At 34.1% G+C, this 21,399-nt stretch overlaps 1 protein-coding gene across 2 annotated transcripts; it reads right to left on the bottom strand.

Annotated features, from left to right (window-relative positions):
* Nucleotides 1-3,056: 3,056 nt before the first annotated feature.
* Nucleotides 3,057-20,327, bottom strand: LOC145849872 (uncharacterized). Of its 2 annotated transcripts, none has more exons than XM_082954965.1 (14): nucleotides 20,255-20,327; nucleotides 17,491-17,689; nucleotides 16,963-17,193; nucleotides 16,779-16,891; nucleotides 16,400-16,674; nucleotides 16,060-16,269; nucleotides 15,791-15,997; nucleotides 6,522-6,701; nucleotides 5,836-6,128; nucleotides 5,234-5,331; nucleotides 5,039-5,153; nucleotides 4,873-4,969; nucleotides 4,352-4,694; nucleotides 3,057-4,061 (listed from the first exon to the last, which is right to left on the bottom strand). In XM_082954965.1, the coding sequence occupies exons 2-14, from the start codon at nucleotides 17,620-17,622 to the stop codon at nucleotides 4,055-4,057; spliced, it is 2,301 nt and encodes a 766-aa protein (XP_082811091.1). In that variant the 5' UTR covers nucleotides 17,623-17,689; nucleotides 20,255-20,327; the 3' UTR covers nucleotides 3,057-4,054. The 2 variants fall into 2 exon arrangements, with proteins under 2 accessions (XP_082811091.1, XP_082811089.1); XM_082954963.1 differs by having other exon boundaries at nucleotides 3,058-4,061; nucleotides 16,060-16,290.
* Nucleotides 20,328-21,399: the final 1,072 nt, after the last annotated feature.

Here is a 21,399-nt window from a genome sequence, read left to right as displayed (position 1 = left end):
TTTGATGGTTCAATTAGCTATTTTTGTAGTTATTTTTTATTATTTAAAAACTTAATATTAATAACTATGCTCCTTACTAATAACAAAATATTTAAGAACTAGAGAAAAAAAATGTTTAAAGACTTTAAACATTTTTATATAACACTTTTTCTACTTTATAACACAAGTTTAAATAACATTAATTATTTTTCTATATTGTAAATTTTGATACTAAATAACATTTCTTTGTAGAAGTATTTAATACCTACAATAAAACTTTTTTTATCATTTAAGTGAGTACATTTAAAATTTTTGCAACATTTTTATAGAATAAAAAATATTTGTTTAAATTAAAACTATAAGTGTTTTTATATACAATAAGTATTATATAAAAACTAAAGAAAAAACAACATAAATTTAAAAACAGTACTTCGATCAATAAAACTTATAACTAAGATAATTTATCTTTTAATATAACTGTTATATAATTTTATATTAACTTGGTTATAATACAATTTATCAATGATTAATACTTAATAATTATAAAATAAATCTATTTTAGAATATAAACGAATACAAAAAGGAAATTTAAAAAAGGAATAAAAACTATTTTTAGTACGTGACTGCTATTTCAAGATTGTAGAAAATTAAATTTATAGTGTTGCGATTCACATTCAGAAGTATAATTTTATGACAGATTTTTTTTTTGTTCTCATTAAATTTCAAAACAGGGATTAAGTTTTTATAAAAATAAGAAAAACATTAATTTTTTTTGTACTCATTAATACTAAACAGTGAATACGTTTTGCTCTATACTTCAACATTTTAAATCTTTGAAAGTAACTAAAAAAGAGCTATAATTTCTTTGTTTTGTTATATTACTTATGAGAAAAGCATTAGATAGAACTTAAAGTGAACAAAGCCATAGTTTTTTTTATATATAACAAAAATACTTTTTGATTTTTAAAGCTTTAATTTTAATTTTAGAGTCGAAGAATATTTAAAGTCACAAAAATTAATTGTTTTCACATGAAGTGATTTTATTTTTACTTGTACATTTACAGTGGTCTTCATTTAAAAACCAATAAAGTTAAACTTTTTAATTAGTCTTACAAAAAAATGTTTAGTAGCTATGCACACCGGGTCCTTTGACAAAAACTTTGAGCTTTATATTTCTTTACGGTGTTTAATAAAATGTAATACAATAATTAAGTTCAAAAGTATTTGATTAAGTTAATAGTTTTGTAAAATTTTATTTTTTTAAATAAGTCTTGTTTTGACAGTGTTTATCCTCTAATGTAAAATAAGTTTTTAACATTTTTTATACAATGTAATTATTTGCCACCTTTTTTGTGATTAAATATATTTATAAACGTTTTTAGTTTTTTTATTTTTTTAGTTTTTCTACATCGGTCGTTTTTTTTTTTAATAGTTTCAATCAACTTTATAAATAGTATAAAATATACGAAATATCTTTTATACAGATTGTGAAACCGGTAATTAAAGTATTTCATAATAATTAATAATCCTTATCTTTAATTTCCTTTTATATAGTTAAATAAAACTTTCTTTAAATCATTTTTCGCCAAGGTGTACACCTGTGTACAGTAATGAGCATATAATTCGTTGTACTGCGCATAAACGGTGTTATTTAACTTAAACATATGCTTATATATATATTTTCAAACATTATAATTGTTATTATTAACTAATTGAATAAAAAAACGCTAATAAGATTATATTAGAAAAAAATATAAATTTACTAAATTGTATAGTATGCACAGAGTAATTTTTTCATTTACTTACTGTGTAGTTCAGAGTTTTAACATAAACTTTAGAACCTCATCTAAAGATGACTAAAAAAAGTATTAAAATAATATTTTATTGTTAATTTAATTAAATAATTTGTCCTATTTTACACTTTATATCGTTTCATAAATTACGTCTAATTAAAAATGATCACTTTTATTAATTGGTGTTTTTGTATTCTGTATAAAATACTACTTGAACAAGTGATACTCACTTTTGTATACAAAACCAACAATCAGTACTTATCAAAAGATAAAAAAACTGTTTTCTTATTTTATTTAATTTTATGATTTTTTCTTTGTTTAAACTGTTTATGTTATAGAAAAAATAATAAACTGTATAAATTTGGTTTAAAAATTTTTACTTAATGAAACTAATACAAAATTAGGTATAACTTGGAAAGAAGTTTAAATTCGATCTCAAAAAACAAAAAAAACTATAAATTAAGAAAGTGAATATAAAATTTTTAAATATAATACTTTATTTCAGTGATGAAACGTTACAAAAATTTGTATATATAGAGTTAAAGTGTGTTAAAATCGTTTGAACAATTTTTATTTCAAAAATTAAGAAAATTCAATTTTTTATTAAGTTTTATTGATTTTTAAAACTTACTGAAGTTTAGTAATAACTAAATTTTAAAAACTAAAACTATTAATAATTCAAGTTGTTTTCTTATATTTTACTGTTACAATTTAGCTTATACAAATAAACAAAATCTAATTGATTCATATAAAAAAAATATTTATCGGTAAGATGAAAAACTTTAGTTTTAAGTTTTGTAGATTCAAGATTAAAATTATTATAAACGTAAAAACTTGGTTCAAATTTTTAGCCCGGTCAATCTGTCTTACAACTTTTTTGATAGATACCATACTAGGCAAAGCTATAGTTTTTTTTTTGTTTTGTTAAAGTTACGTTTTTATAATTAACAAAAGTTTTAAAAGTCACTGATTTTTAAAGCCAAAGCTGTAAAAAATATTGTTTTTTATGAGTTGCAAGTAGTATAGTTTTATTTTTATATAGTATTTATAACTTAAATAAACTTTTAAAGTGGGCGTGTCTTTGTTTATTTAGTAATATCTTCTATAGTATTTCTTAGTTTCACAATAGTTTTTACCAAAACAAAACTTATAGACAATGTGCTTTCTCAAAGCTTTGTAACAATTTTTTACTGGAGAAACCATCAAGTTAGTTTAGTTTCTTATAGTATTTTTAGATTAAGTTATACAACGAGTTAAAGAAATCAGCTCAATTTATTAACATTTTAACACAAACAAAAATCGCGTAAAAATAAAAAAAATTTCAATAAGTACATGAAATAATACAGTTCAAAATTGAAAGGAATGATAAAAAATAATATTTTTAATCATTAATTAAGTCTTACTAGTCAGGATAGAAATAAAAAAAACTGTTTCACAACTGAGTATAAACGTATAAAAGTTTAAAACTGAAATGACTGGAGCAAAAAAAAAGACAAATACAGTAAAGCACTAATACAAGCAAGAAAATGAAAGTTCTTGCATATGAAATTAATTTCACAACAATAAAAAAAACTGTGCACCTTTAAATATACACTAATTATTAGAACCAAAAATGTACCGTTAATTTTTAGCACTAAGCTTGTACTTCGAAACAAGTGAATTACGTTCAAACGTGTTTGATACCGTTAGTTACATTTAAAAGACAGCTAGGCAGTTGATTACTGAAAACTTTGGTGCAAACGAAATACTGAAAAGGCGCAGGCGTAAAATAAGACCACTTTAATTTTATACTATTTTGAATGAAATAGTAAGGCATTCTGTTTCGCGGCACTTAAGCGTTGTACAAATTGTTTGTTTTGTAAAAATAAACAGTAGTTTTATAATAATTAACAAGTATCTTAAATATAAAAGATTTTAGACACTTTTTTTTATTTTAAACCATTAAAATAGTGCAAATTTTAAAAAACGCGAATGTACAAATTTTAAATAGAATGATACTAAGGTGTGTGTTACTCAGAAATTGTTTTTTTGTAGTAGAAATTGTTAGTGTTTTTTTTAACTTTAGCAACAGAAAACTAATTTTCTGACGCGATAGTACGAAGTTTAAATTCAGCAGCACACTAAAAATTTTATTGTTTGAATAGTTCTTTCAAAAACACATGTTGTTATAACTCTCTTCAATTATTTAACTAAAACGAGAAACATTTGAAAAGCTCCAATCCGATCAACTCATTTTTGACTGTCAGCTTCATCAGAATTCATTTATTTCGAACTTCAATTACTCAATTTCTGTAAAAAAAGTGTTTCGGTTAAGCTCAGCTTGTAACCACAGTCAGTGCAGCTTTTATTTACATATAAAAGTCCGTCAATTATTTTACAATAAGTTAAACAAATTGTTTTATATTTTTTTAGTATGAAACACACATGCTACAAAACTTGATCTCAGAGTTTTGTTAAAACTTATATTTGTAAACTTATTAAAACCAACTAGCAGATCAAAAAGTATTATTATCAATTTATAACTTTAAGTTAAGAAAAAATAAATTGATTTATATTAATGTTTCTACTAAACTACAAACTTTTTTTCCACGCTCAGATCCGTCGGAACCTCATCCTGGTGCTTGAGCATGACTTTCATTTCAGGGGAAGACCCGTGACGACCCTCGACGGCGAACCTGCCGTCCCCACTGCTGCCCCCCGGTGAGTCCAACCCGTACCTCACCTTGCTCTTGTCCCTGCTGCTCGTCTGTGACATCATAATCTCTCCGCCTTCGGATGGCGACGCGACGGAGGAGGAACCGGTAGAGTAGCCTCTCGTGGGGGAGGACGAGTTGCGGTTGTCGCCCTGGTAACCGACGTTCGTCATGCCGCGGTAACTTTCTGGGGTGTTCAGGTGCTCGTTTGATGTCGCCCTTCTGATGTCTGAAACGTTTGTTGGTAAACTAATTTGTTTTTATGTTTTTTGTAACTGTGCTATCTATTACAATATATTCTTTTGTAAATCTAAGTTTAATCTTAATTTTTTTTTTGCCTTGGTTGACTTTTAATCGATTAAAAAAAACCAAAACAGTTAACAAGTATGACTGATTGAATAACTCACAAGGGCTGTATCTGTTCGAAAAGTTCAGGCTGTCGTAACTCGCTTCGTTTTCAAAAGAACTCGAAAGCGCGCTATGTCCTCCTGACTTGCTGTAATGCTGTAAATTTATTGTTGTTTTAGTAACTAAAATTAAAAGAATAATGCTTCAATTAAAAACAATGCTCACTTTTGCTTTGTGAAGTTTCAAAGTGTAGTTTCTTGTGAACTTCTTATGGCAAATGTCGCATTCGAACGGCTTAACTCCTGAATGAAGTTTCACGTGCTGCTTAAGGTTGTGGTATCTGTAAATGAGTTTTATTTTAACTCTAAAAAATAATTTGATTTCTATTGCTTGATTTTTTATAATAGTACATTTATTTACCTTGTAAACGTCGAGTTACAAATTTTGCACTGGTACGGTTTTGGTTTGTTTGACTGCAGAGTTCTTCTTCTCACAGTGGAGTATCTTCCCGTCGAAGGCTGTGTACAAAGTTAGAATATAAGAATGCGCATCAGGGAAAAACATGCCTAATTTAAAAAACTGCATGCAAAAATTCTCGTATCAACCAATAAATTTGCTTTTATTTCATACTTTGTTAATGAAGCATGTAATGGCTGCGCTTGCAAAGTTTCTCAAACATTGGAATTTGCAAGAATTTTAATTGAACTTTCTGCATTAATCACGCAGAAACTTGGAATGGCATATTAACGGTTTTAATTATGTCGGAAAATTGTAAACTAATCAAATTATGGTCAAAGTTAAAGGAGCTTTTAAGATCTAAATTACAGTGAGTGGTAAATTATAACTTTTATTTTTGTTCAAAGCAAAGCCTTTCAGACCACACTGAATAATAAAAAACAGAAGTAGTGGCAAAGTTGAAGTTCACAGAAACATTAAAGATTTAATTTTAATGCATTTATTTCCATACCAATATTAGAAACTCGTCAACTGAGTTATTTTTCTGAAAACAGTTTCAAACTCACGAGCTTCGGTAGATCTACTTCTCTTTGTGACGTCATACTTCCCGCGTGGTGGTTCATCGCCGAGCTTCTGGTCGGCGCGTCGCCGTGGCGATGCGGTTTGACGGGGAACATTTTGCCGCGCTGCCCCAACCAGTGCTGCCTGGGGGCCATCCTGTTGCCATGGAGATACTGGCGCATGTGCTCCCCGTTGATCTTCTCCAACAAGTTCTTGTACCGGGCGGCGTCGAACTGGTCAAAGGGGACTCCCCCCGGGTTTCCAAGCAGCTTGTTGGCAAATTCGTCGACCATCGCTTCTGTTTGTTTATTATAAAAATATCAAACATGTTTGGTTTATTTGTTAGTTTTTATCAATCAAATCTTTACTGTGTTTAGTATATCTTAATCTACAGTAGTAACTTGTAGTAAAACTGAAACAAAATTTAAAAAAAATTTAATTTAAGATTATTACTTGTAATAGACTTATGTTCTTTGATTTTAAATACTTTCCTATATCCAGCTATTTTGTGTTTTTCGGTTTACTACAGTTTTAAACTCAAAAGTTTTAAAAATTAAAAACAACATAAAAAGTTTATAAAGTTCATATACGTTCACTACAACTCACGTCTTCTTTCCACATATTGTATTTGTACTACAACTAACTTTTTTCTTAACTTAGTTTAGTTTGTAAACTTAAAAAAGCAACTAACTGTCGGCTTTGCTGGCTTCGCCCTTTCCTTTCCTCAGCATTTGGACGAGCTGCTGATTCGACGGAGCTCGGTGATTCAGGCTTGTCATTGGTGGAACGCATGGCTTAACATTGGCCAGGTTAATCGGCGCTTCTTTGGCATCTTCATCAAGTTTAGCTTGTTCGTTTTGTTGTTTGTAATCTACAGAAAATTATTATGTGGTTATTTAGGGTCTTTATTATTTAGCAAACATTTCAGTAAAAGAAGAAAAGAGTCTACATATTTTGTTTTATAAACATCGTTTTAGCATAAATATGCTTTAAACTTTGTTTATCTATATAAATTTAAAACGTATGTTTGATTGCATAAATAAACAGTTATGCAAGAGACGTAAGAAAATACTCTTTTAATATCTATAAAGTTTTTGTAGAAAATCTAAAGTATGTTTATATTATATACTGTCTCGCTGATTATACTGTGAGAAACTGTACGCTGCTTAAACAAAGTTTATACTAAGAAATATTTATAAAAGCCTTTGAACTCTCAAGTTGCACTGTGCGAATATCATTTGCAAAAATCTTTTCGTAGATATGCGTATAAGTTTACGGTTAAAAATAAACGATTGTTATATAACATTTCCTTTAAAACTTTTAAAACACTTGTATAAGTAGTAAAGAAAAACATTTAACAACTAACGTCAGTCCTAACCGCTGTTTGGCGCTACGGAGCAAAAAACGCACCGATAAAACACATGCAAAGTTCGAAGTTTAACCCAAAACATTGGAGCATGGTTTCTTAGATAGCGATAAAGAATTGATGGCATTATAATTTGAAATATTCACAGCGCAAGAAAAAAACACAGAAACCGTTATGAAACAACTTTGTTTTGCAACTTCATAACATTATTTAAGCGTTTAATCAACTCTCTTCTCGCCTACTTTAAAGTATTACATAAAACAATGGAAGTGCTTCAATGCTTAATGCTAGACTTTTTTTGACTTGGTTGGAATTTTTTCAAAATTGTTACCTAGTTAAGGCATGTAAAATAGGTAGTTTTGGACTTATAACATTACTTACATTAAACGTTTTAGTAATTTTCAAAGTTTAGTTTATTAGAAAAGTTTGTGAAAAAAAATTAGAAACCTTTTTAATGTTTAACTTAACGAATAAAACTAACGAAAAATAACCTAATTCTTTTAGATTTTGACTAAGTTCCACAACAAGCCTATAGTAACTTTAAAAAAATCTTGCACCATATGTAAGCAATGAAGCAACCTTACCATAAAAAGATAAGCTTTTGTATGAACGTTTAAGTTTATCTTGTAACAACAGCTTCGTGGGCCCTACGTGATATATCACAACGAAATGCACAAAACTCGTTCAGCCGACCACTTCTTAAAGGCTCAATACCAAAACCAAGTTTGCTTTGCCGTTTCATAAAAACCTTCGACAGCTTTTGATGCATGCTTTGGCCGAACAACAGAAAGCGCGGCGATTAATTAAATTCGCCTGAACTCACTCGAGACTTGATCGCGGAGCAAGCTGGGCCTTTTGTTGCCATGCCTACGCCGTTCCTTTCAGGCCCGACTCGGCGTGAAGTCGTGTTTCCAGGGTGCGAAAACAGAGCTGGTCACCGGCCGAGTCACGGGCAACCATGCATGGGCAATGAAAATATTATTCCGGAAGCGCGGCCCGAAAGAGTAATAACAACTGATATTTAAATTAAAGCATTAATACCTATCGAAAGGCAAACGGTCAATTTGTGTTTCAAATGATGTTTGACTTAAAAAAAAAGGCTGCACTTTATGTGAAACGTTATGAAACTGTTTGCAAAAAGTCTTGCTTAGAAATAGCTTTTTAAAACTTTCTCTCTACAAACTTGCGCATGCACTTTCGCTTTCAGAACAATGTTGCTCAGTCAAAAATAGTTTACTGACGGAAACATTCCAACTTTGTGTTTGTGTGTTTGAACAATCAAGCCTTTTGTGCGTGCCGACTCCTCGCGGGAGACAATAAAAAGGCGAGTAACGCAGTACTGGCGAATTTAAGGCTAGGCAAAGGTGTAATGCACATAAGAAGTTTGTTTTTTTTTTTCTTATCAAAGCGCCACCAGCTTTCTGCGTTTTTGCACTCAGAAGTGCCGCACAAAAGTATTCTATTTATTTTTCTGGTGCAAAAGCAGCTTTGAGTGATGGAGTGCATTTTAAGCTGCTTATTCTAACCGACCGGGTGGAAAATATCGTTTTAAAACGCAAAGGAAACAATTAAAGATAAAAGCAGTAATGTTTCTTCTCACTTAAATTGTTTTTTCATTGACTGCAAAACAAAAAACTTTAAACTGTATTCTTAACTTCAATAAACAAAATAAATTGGCTAATTATCTCAAACAGCATCTTTAAGCTCTTAATGCAAACGCAAAGTGCTTTGCTTCACAACAAAACAAATGGGTGGTGCCGTCGTTGAATAATGGGCTGATTGGAGACAAGCTGTTGCATAACAGCCATCGAATATCACAGCATGTAGATCGTGATGTTCGGAATTTGTATCAATCAGCTTGCAGCCTTTCCAGTGTGTGTGTGTGTGTGTACACGTAACAATTTCCAACATCTTATGCAACAAACCAAAGTTTTTCCTTCTCTGATGTAAGCTTTTTCTGCTTACTACATCCAGAACAGCTCATTCGAAGTTTGATTTTATTTTCGCAAAACTATTTCTGGCGTGTCTCGTGGTGCTCGGGAAAGGTTACAGACCGAACGTGAAAACAAAAAATTTGCTTTTCAAACTGCGCCGCGCTAATCTTAGTTCTCTTGCATCGTAGTAACGGCGTAGTAACATTAGCATGCATGGCAACCGCAGTCACATGCATGGCAACCGCATGAATGAAAACGAAAAAGGCGACGGCTGCAAAAAAATAATGAATGAAAGTTCGTGCGAGCCGTTTGGCGGGAGACTGTTTTTTTGTTTTTTTTATACAACATCGATTTTCTTGTGTTATGTAACAGAATCCGGATTAGGGGCTTTCGACTGATTTGATCGTGTGACGCACACATTTGCGACTCGAAAGCTTTTCCGTTTGCCAACATGGTGTTACGTCATAATCACACCGGCCAGTTACCGGTTGTAAATCATCGTTTGAGAAGCCGAAAAATTAAAATCATTAATTGCGATGACTTGGCCGTCACAGTGCAAACTTGCACAGGTGCGCGCGTCATAACCGGGCAAGTCCGAGCTTGCGACCAACGAAAAGTTATTACGAGCGTATTAAAAGATGAGCTCATAAATATCCAGCCCTAAGCGTTTGTTTTGTTGTCATTAAATTTACTGCCGTTCAGCCCGGGCACGCGACCGTTTGTTGTTGGCGCACTTATGCTGCATCTTGTGTTTGTCCGAAGGCTCACACAAACGCGTGCCGCTTTTATAAGAAGCCGTAAAAAGACAGCACTTTTACGAGCGGCCGCAGCCAATCAAAAGACGGCAATGTGTTTTTTGATGGCGTGCACTCGAGCTGCCTTTAAATTTCTTCGAAATCATCTTGTTTGTTCCCTGTCATGATTGTTTGTTTGCTTGTTTGCCAATTTAAATTGTCGAACAAGAAAAGTGCACCAGGTTTTAACGAGTGCAAGTGGCAAACACCGACAAAAGTCTTCGAGTTCGATTTGTTTGTACTGCCAACAACGGCTGCTGTCATTAAGAAGCTTATTGAGTTTTTTCAAGGCCAGTGAACTGCGAATACCTTTTTTGTTGTCCTTTTGCTTTATACTGCCCGGTTAATATGCAAACACAGCGGATACTAAAATGCTCCACACGCCTGCCGTTTGCTTTTGTAATCTTTTAATGGCTTTTTATTTAATTGGAACGACCGCTAAACTAATTACTTAACAGATGCTCCGACCAAACAAGCTTGAAAAATACAAAATTTACAGGAAACTATAAATTACTGTTTGCACCAGTCACTCTTATTGCTTCTGTAGATAATCGACGAGATTTATGTGATAAAATTTTTAAAGCTTAACAAAAATCGATGCAAATTGTGCGCGTCAAGTATTCTGTGACAACAAATTTTATGTCTGCTAGCTTCAATGACAGACGAAACAGGGTGTACTTCGTAACAAAGCACACGCCCGATTGTAGAATGCTTATATACCACCTGCAGACGGTGTTACCTGGCAACTGTATCCATGGTAACCGGGCAGATAATCGCAGCGCAGCACAACAAGCTGGCGCGATGTAAGTTTCCCCAAATTACAACGAGATCGCGCGTTTAAGCTGCATCGATAAAAGGCGGCATGAATATTTAATGCGGCTTTCACTTCCTTCTTTGCTGGCTTTTTCAATACACAAACTCGAACGAGTCCGATGCAATCTGAAAGCTACATGTTTCATTTCGCTTTCTTCTTTTGACGGCGGTTCAGCGCAGTCGAGTACAAGTTGGTGACGCTCGAATAATTGGCCGAAGCATCGTGAGTAATAAGCGAGAATCTTCTGCACATCAAAAACATTTCAAGGGGGGAAATTCCGATTCGGCATGTGTCGCTTCCTCGCACTTCAATTGCATGCGAGCGTTTTCTGCTGCCGATGAACATTTGTCGCCTTCTGACTGGCTGAAAAGTGGGGGGGGCTGCAGCAGCTACTTGGAACGAGACGCCGAACTCAAGCATCACGAAAAATCCCCAACCTTGCCTGCGAGGGAAAACCCACGGTTTGTGCAAGTGCGCGTGATTTTCGCTTTTAACTTTAAAAATTTGTTGCAACTTGAAACTTTTGTTGAAATTTTGACGTAAATACGACGGTGCTGGCAACTTGATCGAGTCAAAAGTGCAAGCGTCATGCATGAAGGGATCGAGCTTTCAGCTGCGTGTTGAAAGTACAAGAAAGCTGTTTGCTTCCCCTCACCACATGCCTACACAAACAATCGTCGGCTTAATTGTTTTTTCTTGCCCAGCTTTTTTTGGATAAACATTTTGTGTTTCCATGTTGTTTTAGCGTTTGAACGACGTGAGAGCTATCATTTCGAAAAATTAACATTTCTCAAACTAAAACTTTTTATTTTTGTAGATTTTATTTAGCGTATACACCTATTTTTTAAAGTTAAACAGTTTGGTACAATCATTAAAAATAAAACATTAGTAGCATAAAACTGTCGTATTGACTGTTTTTTTGATTTGAAAATAATAAATACAAACATAAAAAGGCAGAATGTCGTGATGTATTGAGTGCACAACCGCTTTTTGCAAAAACTACAAAAAACATAAATAAAGGCTAATCGATTAAAAATATTGACATTGGCAACTGCGCAGGCTGCTAAAAGCGTCGACAATGCGAAAGAATAAAAGCACAAATTGAAATATCCATTATTGCACGTCAAAAAGCATGAACGGCGTTGTCATGTGCAAACACCTTCGTATCTGACCGCCGTTTTTCCATCTGAAGGGCATCTGGTGGGCGAGACGCCCTTTTGTGTTGAAAACAAACAGAGCGTTCGCCATTCCGCCAACTCGCTACTGTTCCTCACGAGCAGGGCACGGAATTGATCACGGTGGCGTTCGCGTGTCATCTGCTGCAGCTTGGTTTTTGTTTGGTGTGAAAGTTTGTTTATTCTGCACCTCTCGCGTGTTGTAACAAGCAATCGATTGGTTTATCTTCCTTTTGGAATAAAATTTTCTCGTTTTGAAACAATTTTTTTAGCTGGTTTATGCAATGACTTTTTTATCAGACCAACGCGTCGTTCGCTTACATTACCCCCTTTTGTTTACTTGCAAGCTTTTAATTTGTTTCCCACACGCAATCGCCTATCAGCCCCCTATTTTCTTTGCAGCTCGTCGGTGACGGACTTATTCTAACGAGCTAATTCCGCTCTCAACCCAGCTTCAACAATGAGCGCGGATCCTCGAAAAGTCAACGAGCTAGGTGTTAACCAAAGGTATAATACAGGAGAAACACAAATAATTCTGCAGCGGCGATGTTTTGCATGGGAAAGTCGAACTCGGTCTCGCGGGCAACAATGCACTTACAACAACACGCCGAACGAGCTCAGCCAACAACCGACTGCAAAACGCTTTTTGAATAAAGGCGGCTTAATGAGAACGGTGCATTTTCAAGGGTGCTCAGCACAATGCGCTGTGTTTGGGCGGCCGAAATTAAAAATTCGAATGTCCTTTTGCGAACCCTCTTCTCGTGTTGCCTTGTGCTTTAAAAAGACCTCACCGCAATGCAAAAATAGGATCAAGAGTGGCGTTAAAAATAGCCGAGAAGAAAACGTTTTTGTTGTCGCAAAGCCTCACAAGTCTCTTTCATAACGAACTGCTTTTTACAAGTTCTTAATAAGGAAAAAGTGCAGCAAAGTTTAAATTAAGCAATGTAACAAAATGTTTGGTTGGTTTTTGAATTTGACTACTGAACGTGAATTGTTGCTTTTAAAAACAAACATGCACTTGGTATGAAAAATTGCAAAAAAAAACTTTAAAAACTTTTTGTCATGCGTGCGTGGACAATGAACTGGCAAAGCTTTTGTCCTAAAGTTAACAATGGGCTAGGTTTATTTTGTGTGCAAGCAAAGACTCATTGAATGACATTAGTAATTGGTAAAAAATTTCAAATGAAAACGTTTCTCAAAAACAGATGTGTATTAAACTAAACTTTTAAAAAGTTACTTGAAACGATGTTATAGTTTATTATAAAATACTGAAAAAAAGATTAGTGAATAAGAAAATATTTGATGTTTCTTTAAATAAAAATTTATTGCGTGCAAGCTTTTAAGTTAAAATCTTTTTTGTAAACTGAGGTATTTCATGTTTAGATAGAAAGCTTTGGCCAACTTTCAACCAACACCCCCAAACACTTTTCTCCAAAAGAAAACATCAACCTTGCATTTGATTAACACGCAACAGATGAAAGAAGCAGCGGCTTTTGTGACGTAACAAAAAAAAAACTGCGCTTCAACTTATTTATCTTATTTTCAATAGACGGCTGATAAAGAAAAGGTAAACACCAAAAGTGAACAGCTTTTCAACAGCAAGCCAAACAAACAAGCAAACAAAGCCGAAAAAGGCTAACAGTAGCCAAATAAAAAGTGCAAGGAAATCATCAGCTACATTGAACCGGTTTGAAATTGCTGTAGTTTGTCTGGTGCGCGCCCAAATGTCGAGTGGCAAACTGAATGCACCCGGCCCATTGTTTCGCCGGGCAGCAATTTGGATTTAAGCAGGACAGCACATCTGCATCCACTTCAATTAGACAATGGCAAGCTTAATTACAGGAAATTCCAAAATCAAACTTAAACTGTTTTTTTTAATCCAAACAGAACGCTGATGTTTGAAAAGAGATTTGGAATTGTTGGTAAAAAACAATTACGGTTTAAGCGCTGAAAAATTAAGTTAGTGTGGTTTGGTAATAAACTGAGGCGTATTTAAATACAGGTTGCCGTGTGAATTTGATGTGTTAAATGTTTATTTGAAGAAAACTGCATACTTACTTAATAGGCTGGCGTAACACCTTTTACAACAAAATTATCATTAATCATGTGTTCTTTTTTCAAAATCTAAAGAAAACGCTTTGCGAAAACTTATGTACGTTCGTAGCGTGTGCTAAGTAATCATGGTTGCCAAACCTTTAAAATAAAGTTATCTGAAAAATTATAAGCTATTTTAAACATTTTTATCACGTGTGCAAAAATGCCTTCAAGCCTTGTTTTCGTCCGCTTTCGGAATTGTAGAATCCAGTGTTAGTTATATAAAGAATCGTGAGTTACATAAAGAATCGTGAGTTATATAAGAAGACCTAAAGGCATAAAAAGTTGAAAAAATGATTATGCAAGTAATATGAGGAAGTGGTTGAAACGAAAAGCATTGTTTATTCAACATATCATCTTATTCATAGTAGTTGCAGTTTGTGAAACTTTAATTTCAATGCTTTTGTGATGCCGCCGAACTATTCAAAATTTTTGCTATCTGCTCAAGGCATGCGAAAGGAAACTACTAAATAATCGTGTAATTAATTTGTAAAAAAAATCGAAGCAAGTTCACCAAAAACAAAACTTTTTATTGAAAAACGGTCAATCTACTGGAAAAACTTAAGATGCTCGCTGCTGCAGTTTCTATGGAACTGCGGTTTCGTGGCAAGCTTTTGGAAACAACAAAACGGTTTGCCTTTACCTTTTCGTTCATGCCTCGTCTATTCAACACAAGTACACACAAAATATGAGCCTTTTCCTGTTGCACCCTTTGTTAACAAAACGAACACAGAGCGTATAAAGAGCCGAAGAAAACGTTAGAAAGGGTCGCCCGCTGTGCATTGAATGCAATGAGCTCTGTTATATGCGCGGGGTTCGCGTTCATTGTTCGCGTGTGTTATGATAAATATGCATATGAAGAGGGCTTATTTTCCTGCGCTCGTGGCACACAACCGGACAACGGCACGGTCCGCAACACAATGGGCCGACGCAGCAACTTTTGTTCGTCGAGCATCGGTTTTTCAACGAACTGCGATCGACAAAAGGCAGCCGTTCAGCATCAGAATTTGCCACGTGACCTTCGTGCGACTTGCTGCTGGCAGAAAACTTTCAAATATCCTTCTGAAGCCGGAAGAAATTAGCGAGAGTGCTGGTGAGACGCCGCACAAGTGGTTGCAGGGTGCGAAGTCGAAAAAGTTCTTATTGTCGCTGGCAAAGCAGGAAACGGCTTCAAACCAGACAGTAATAAAATAGTCAAGTGCTGGCAGTACTACCTAACGTGTGTGAGATTAAAAAGGAGTAAATTTTAAATAAACTAAGCTTTTTGTCAGACTTTTGGTTTCTAAATTTTTTTTTCATTGCTTTCAAAAGAAAAAGTATAAATGTTTCAAATTAAGTTTCTAACCTATTTAACTAAAACAATGATTTGTAGTAAAAGCTAACAGTAAAATATATTTTTCTATACTTTTTAACTTCTACGCGTCTTATATATAAAAAAAAGAATTAATAAAAAAACTTTGAAACAACTTAAATCCAAATCTTAAGTCGAAAAGCTAGCAATTCAAGTTGAAACCAGTATATTTTTTGTACTATTAAATTAAACTGAATTCAAATTATAAACAGATCTTATTCAGCATAAGTCGCCTTATTTGCCTATGTAAACAAGCTTCGAGCAAACGATGACATATTGGCGTGAGGCGGCTGAAATGGTGTTAAAAGTGCAATACTTAATGTTTGTGACCCTTCACGTCGAGAGCGGAAGGAATTTTCACAACGGCAAAAGTCAAATGCACACAAAGCAAGTTCAATTAAGGAGGTGTTTTAAGAAGAATTGAACACGAACCTGAGGATTTCAAGCGCTCCCGCCGTGCTCCCTCAAAAGAACTTTCGAGGGCGACCTTGTTGTTGCAGTTGTTGGTGTTGGGTTCGTTTTCGTAGCAACGCGGCACTTGGTGAACCCGGTCGTCGCAGCTCTTGTTTCTCTTCACCTTGACGTTTTCCAGTTCACCTGAGGAGACCGAGTTTGTCTCGGATTTGGCTGAGATGTTGCCTGTGCACAAACCCAATTAACTATCTTTTAAACAATCATTACAAAATTTCATTAAAACTTACAAAGCTTGTGCTTTTTAGAGTTAATGTCATCGGCTGAACTCGGGCGGTCTTTCCGGCTGTCTACTAGTGCACTCGCGTGATGGTCCGTTTTAACCTTTTTGTCCTGAATAGTCGGCACTGAAAGTTTGTTTGGCGTCGATGCGTGTTGGTGGCAAGCTTCGGCCTGAGATTGCTCGAAGTCGTGTTTTCGACTGCCTTTTTGTTTGTAGTCTGTTTGCAGCGGTTTTACACCTGAAGTTGTTTCACTTTTAAGTGATTAGATATAGTTGGATTCGGTAGCTATTAAAAACTTCAAACTTAAAAATTATGTTTAAATATAACAAAACTCTAAAAAACAAACCAGCGTACTGCCTCATTCGTTCCAACATGACCGGGTCGATTTGGTCCAAGTTTCCCGCCATGTCCAGTTTCGGTTGCCCGTGTCCCGGGTACAACTGGCCAAGGTGCTGCTTTTCCTGCTGAAGGTGCAGCGTGTTCTGAATCGTGGCCAGCTTTTCGTTGTGTTGCGGTTGGGGGAATCCCCCTAGAATGGAAGCAGCAGCAAGGGCGTCCGCGTTTGATGGAGGAGGGATGTGATGAGGAAGCTGGTGTTGAATGTTGAATGCTGGTGGCATTCTGTTCATGTTTGATTTTATAAACAGATCTTGAAAAAACAGACTCAGGTAGAAATAAGTTATTTTTGTATTTTTCACCAAATAAGGCTTTCAAAAAATACTCACCCGGGCATCAGATGGGGTGGTACAAGCGCTTGGTTGAATATTCTTGACAGCATTTGTGTGAAGCTGTTTTGCTGGTACACCTGACTGCAGTGCTGCTGAATTTTCCTTGAGACCTTTAAAAAGTTGTTTTATGTGTCTTGTTTAATGAAAAAACTAGTTTTAAAACTTAGCACTAATTACTCACCTCGAACATCTGCAAATAGCTGGAAGCTGCTAAAACGTCGAATATGTTTCCCAGCTTGATTGACAGCACTCCCGTGTAAATGTACTCCAGGAGCGGTTTGAAGCCCGCCGAGTTCAGCTGGTCCAGAGTGATGGTGGTCATCGGGTGGACTCCTCTCTGCTGCGAACCTTCTTTCTCCTTCAGCTGGTTGAAGAGGAAATCACTCGCAGTGGCAATTACAGACTTGTGTGCCTATGCAGAAGAAAACTGATTAGGTTCAAACTAATTATTTTTTTATTTATAAATACGTTTTTAGTTCGAAGTTATTGATTAGCTGTATACATATTTAACATTTTTTTGTACTACGAGTTTTAGAGCTAAGTTAATCTGTAAAAGCAAAGCCATTGTAAATTTGGTTTAAAATCAAAAAAAAAACAGCCAAAATATTTAAAGCAATAGTCAAGTTTTTCAGCAAACACGGGGCATTTATATTGATAGCGGTCAATGCAAGGCGAGCTATTTAGTTATTTATTGTGCAACAAAACCGACCCTGTACTCATTATTCTTCACAATAATGCGCAGATCACAAAAGAGTCCACTTAATCTAAACTTGTTCAAATCCTTTATTCGGTCCTTCATGTTTTCATCGGGGCAATTGATGACGAAAAAGTCTCTCTCCATGATTGTACGGCTCTTTGTTATTCTCTTGGTGTTTGTTTTTAGAACAGTTTAAAAGCAGCTTATAAATCTGTTGCAATTTTTTTTGAGTTGAAAATAAAAAAGTTTATTTTTTTAGTTAAATTTTTGTTTATTACTAATTATATTTGCAGCTTTGTTTACTTCTTCGATTTGTAACTTTAAACGCAAAATGCCACCTGCATTAAGTTAAGAACTTTTCTAGAAAAACATCCGAACTCGCGTAAACTGATACTTACATAAGTTTGTGCAGAGTTTAAGTTTTTAAATCAATTAAGTTTATTAGTCTACAGAGCTTAAATTTTACTTAATTAAGCTTTGTTTTTACTGCAGACGCTTCACTGTTAGTTCACAGACTTACAACGCCTGTTACGTTGCTGCTTGTGTAACAGCCAACAAAACTTACTACGAATCGTCAACGAAAACCGCACAAGCAGATACTATCAGTGCAAAACATTCGGCTTTAATTCACACTTTAGCAGCGCATGAAGAGCTGCAAGGCTATTGGAAGTGGTTTAGTCGTGCGGAAGGTTACAAAAGCAGCTGGTTACGTAAGACGGACTGTTTTGCTGAGCGCGTGACATAAGAAGACTTCCGCATTTTTGCTGCGCTTTTTTCAATAAAGTTTTTTTTTATGCATAAAATTGGCTGAGCATGAAATTTAAATAAACTTCAAAAAATGCTGCTTAATTTTTAAATAAGATAAAGAAAACGTAAGCTGATTAACTGTTAGTTTTTTCTCTATTTTCAGTTTCGTAACACTTTAAACGCGGTAAATTAACCCAAATACTCAAGCAAGTTGTTATTTTGCTTCATGCGTATAAAAACTCGTTGATAGTGTTTACTGTCAACAAAAAACAAAAAAAAAAGATTTTTTGCAAAAGTCTTGTGATCGATTTGCTTTGAGTCTTTCTAAATAAAAATATTGCAACAAGTATTTTAAAGGTATTACATATATTATATATTCTATAGTTTAAACAAGTTGTTAGTTGCATGAGTTTAATGACAAATAAATTTACTTTGGTAAACTAATAAATGACTAAGCAAAAGTGTAGCAGTTTTGTATGCATTTTAAGTCTAGTATGAAAGAAAATGACAAAGTTGAAATCAAAGTTAATCTACTTTAAACAAAAAACTTAAATAACAAAATAACTGGTTGCGCAACAACTTACGGATTAAATTCGTATCTGTCACACTATATCGTGGTCATATTAGTTCTGAGAGGCAGTTTTCGATGAAACCAATTCTTCAAATATATATATATATATAATTTATCAGCCGAGCAATAAGCTCTCTCCTCTAAAATTTCACCGTTGCATAACAGTTTTCCTTTCGAAACATTAGGAATGCACAAATAGAATGCATGCCTGACGCTCTTTTCTCAAACACCGACTTCAAAACTGCAGTCTCTCTGCGCTCTAGGTTGTTTTGCATGCGACTTTCGTGAGATTTCGCATTACATAACGTCACAGCTTTGCGCGATTAAAGAAAATTACATAAGAAATCGTTGCGACACGATGACATGCATGCAGTTCGATAAGCTGCTGCTGCTGCTTCTGTTGTTTTCTAGGAAGTTTTTCGTGTGTTTATTAAGATTAGCGGTGGGCTGTTTGTAACTGCCTTCTGACACTTCCTGGCACGGAAACTTTAGTGCAATACTCAGTGTGATGAAATTTTAAAGTTTTTATTTGTTATATAAGGTAATTAATCACGGCTTAAAGTCTAAAGGCAGATTAGACAGTTTTAAAAAACAGTTTAAAAAAAATAGTTTAAAGTTTACTACATACGAGTACACGACCAACACTCTTATATAAAGCCTTATATGTCGCTTTTTAAGTGTTCATTGAAAAAAAAAAACTGCTGGCCGAGCATCGAGTAATTTATCTCTCATCTCAGAAACACGGAAGTCTTTGAAAGCAATTTGCAGGTTCCGCTTGTTGAATCCACCCATTGGTTTGCGTTGTGCAAAGCTGTGCTGATCGCCACAACTTTCAACACGTAAGTTTTGTCGCTGCTAATATTGTCCTGAAAACTGGAAAAACCTTCAGACCAGGTGTTTGGCTACAAGAATAACCTAATGAAGTAATAAAATGCATATATGATGGATTTATTCTGAAGCCGATATGTTCGAGTATTTCTATTAGTTTCAAATTTTTTTTTTTATGTACGCCAATATTTAAAATAAAGCAAAACTTATACAAGTTTAAAACATAGCTACTTTTTTCTTAACTTTGACGCCTCAAACCTTTTTTATAAATAAGCCTTGCTATCATAAGTGAGTTTAAAACGTATATTTTACGCTTCCAAACTCAGAAAAGTTTGTAAAAAATCACTTAACTTTTTTAATTTTTAGAACTTATATAAAATTAAAATCTTTTTTAATAGTTTCATAATTTTTATATGTTTTAGTTAGAATGTATGTTTACTATAAAGTTCTTCTTATTTTTTATATGTATCAAATAAGTAAACTCTATTCTATGCTGCTAAGCTATTTAAACAAAACTTTAAAATGTATTAATTCAAAGCGCATACAATTTCTGCAAGAACAAAAATTAAAAACAAAAAATTTATATTTAAATAGCTTAGAAAATCATAAAGACAACAAAAAACAAATAACCAAAACAAAATAACTGTCTGAGCCCAAATTTTGACCCACATGTTAGCTGTATCTCACCCAAACTCGAATAAGCAGCGACGCACCAACTTCACCAACTAACTCGCTTCCTTTTTTCTTCTCTGCTTTTCAAGCAGCACACATATCACGCGGTCGCTTCGCGAGAAAAACTTGAAAATTGAAAAAATGTTTTCAGAGCGAGAATCTTCTTTTTATGTTGCAAAAAGACGACTTTTTCAGCCTGTAAAAGCAGGTAGAAGTTGAAAAACTTTACGAAATACAAAAAGTCAATTTTTTACACAAAAGTTTAAAAGTTTACGAATATGAAAAAGAACTGAACAATGGCAAAAATGTGCTGTTTTTTATGCTTTAATCAGACCACTTTCATTGAGTCGTAGAGGTCAGAGGTTGACGACATTTAAGCTTGTTAACAGGCGAAATGAAAAGAAAATAAAGTTGTTTTGCATATTTCATTGCAAACCCGATTATGCACTTTGCACCGGACATATGTGTTTTTATGCCACACGCCAAGCTTCAAAAATTTATCAAGTGTCCATAAAATACGACTGAAATTTTCAGATTTAAAACATTTTTCCTCAACATCAACTTTTAATGAAAAAACAACAAATTAAGCGTTATTAAACCTACCTTTCAAAATCAGCTTTACTTACAAATGTCGTCGTTTACTAAAATAATTAATTTTATCTGCGCCTTAATGAGAGGCAGTCTACCAGGTTTTAATTTGAAGTAGCCTGCTAATATTGTTTTTCGACACAGAGAGGTAAACAAATATTTTGCTTAATTTCGTTGAAATCACCTTCACAATTTTCCTGGGCGCCGCGGCGGCTAATAAGAAAAACTAAAAAAAAAAAAAGCTGCGGTTTCGATCCGGCCGCAAACTGAGATGTGTATTGTGTGTGTTGACAAAACGAGCTTCTTGCAAAACAAGCTCGCGAGACTCGAGCGTGAAACAAGCATGTGAAAGAAACAAAAACACACGGCGAAAATTAGCTTAAAATAAACACACATTTATTTGTATCATTTCCGTTTCCAGTGACTTTTTGCACTCAAAAAATGCTGTTCGGTTTTTGTTCAGCGCTGCATATTTTTAGATAAGTCTGCTGACTGCGGCCTTTTGTTAATAATCA

The sequence above is a fragment of the Thalia democratica genome, chromosome 2, assembly GCF_965202585.1.
Source record: "Thalia democratica chromosome 2, ktThaDemo2.hap1.1, whole genome shotgun sequence".
Taxonomy (NCBI): domain Eukaryota; kingdom Metazoa; phylum Chordata; class Thaliacea; order Salpida; family Salpidae; genus Thalia; species Thalia democratica.
Note: the sequence above shows the minus strand (reverse complement) of the source record. Positions and strands in the feature narration are given on the sequence as shown.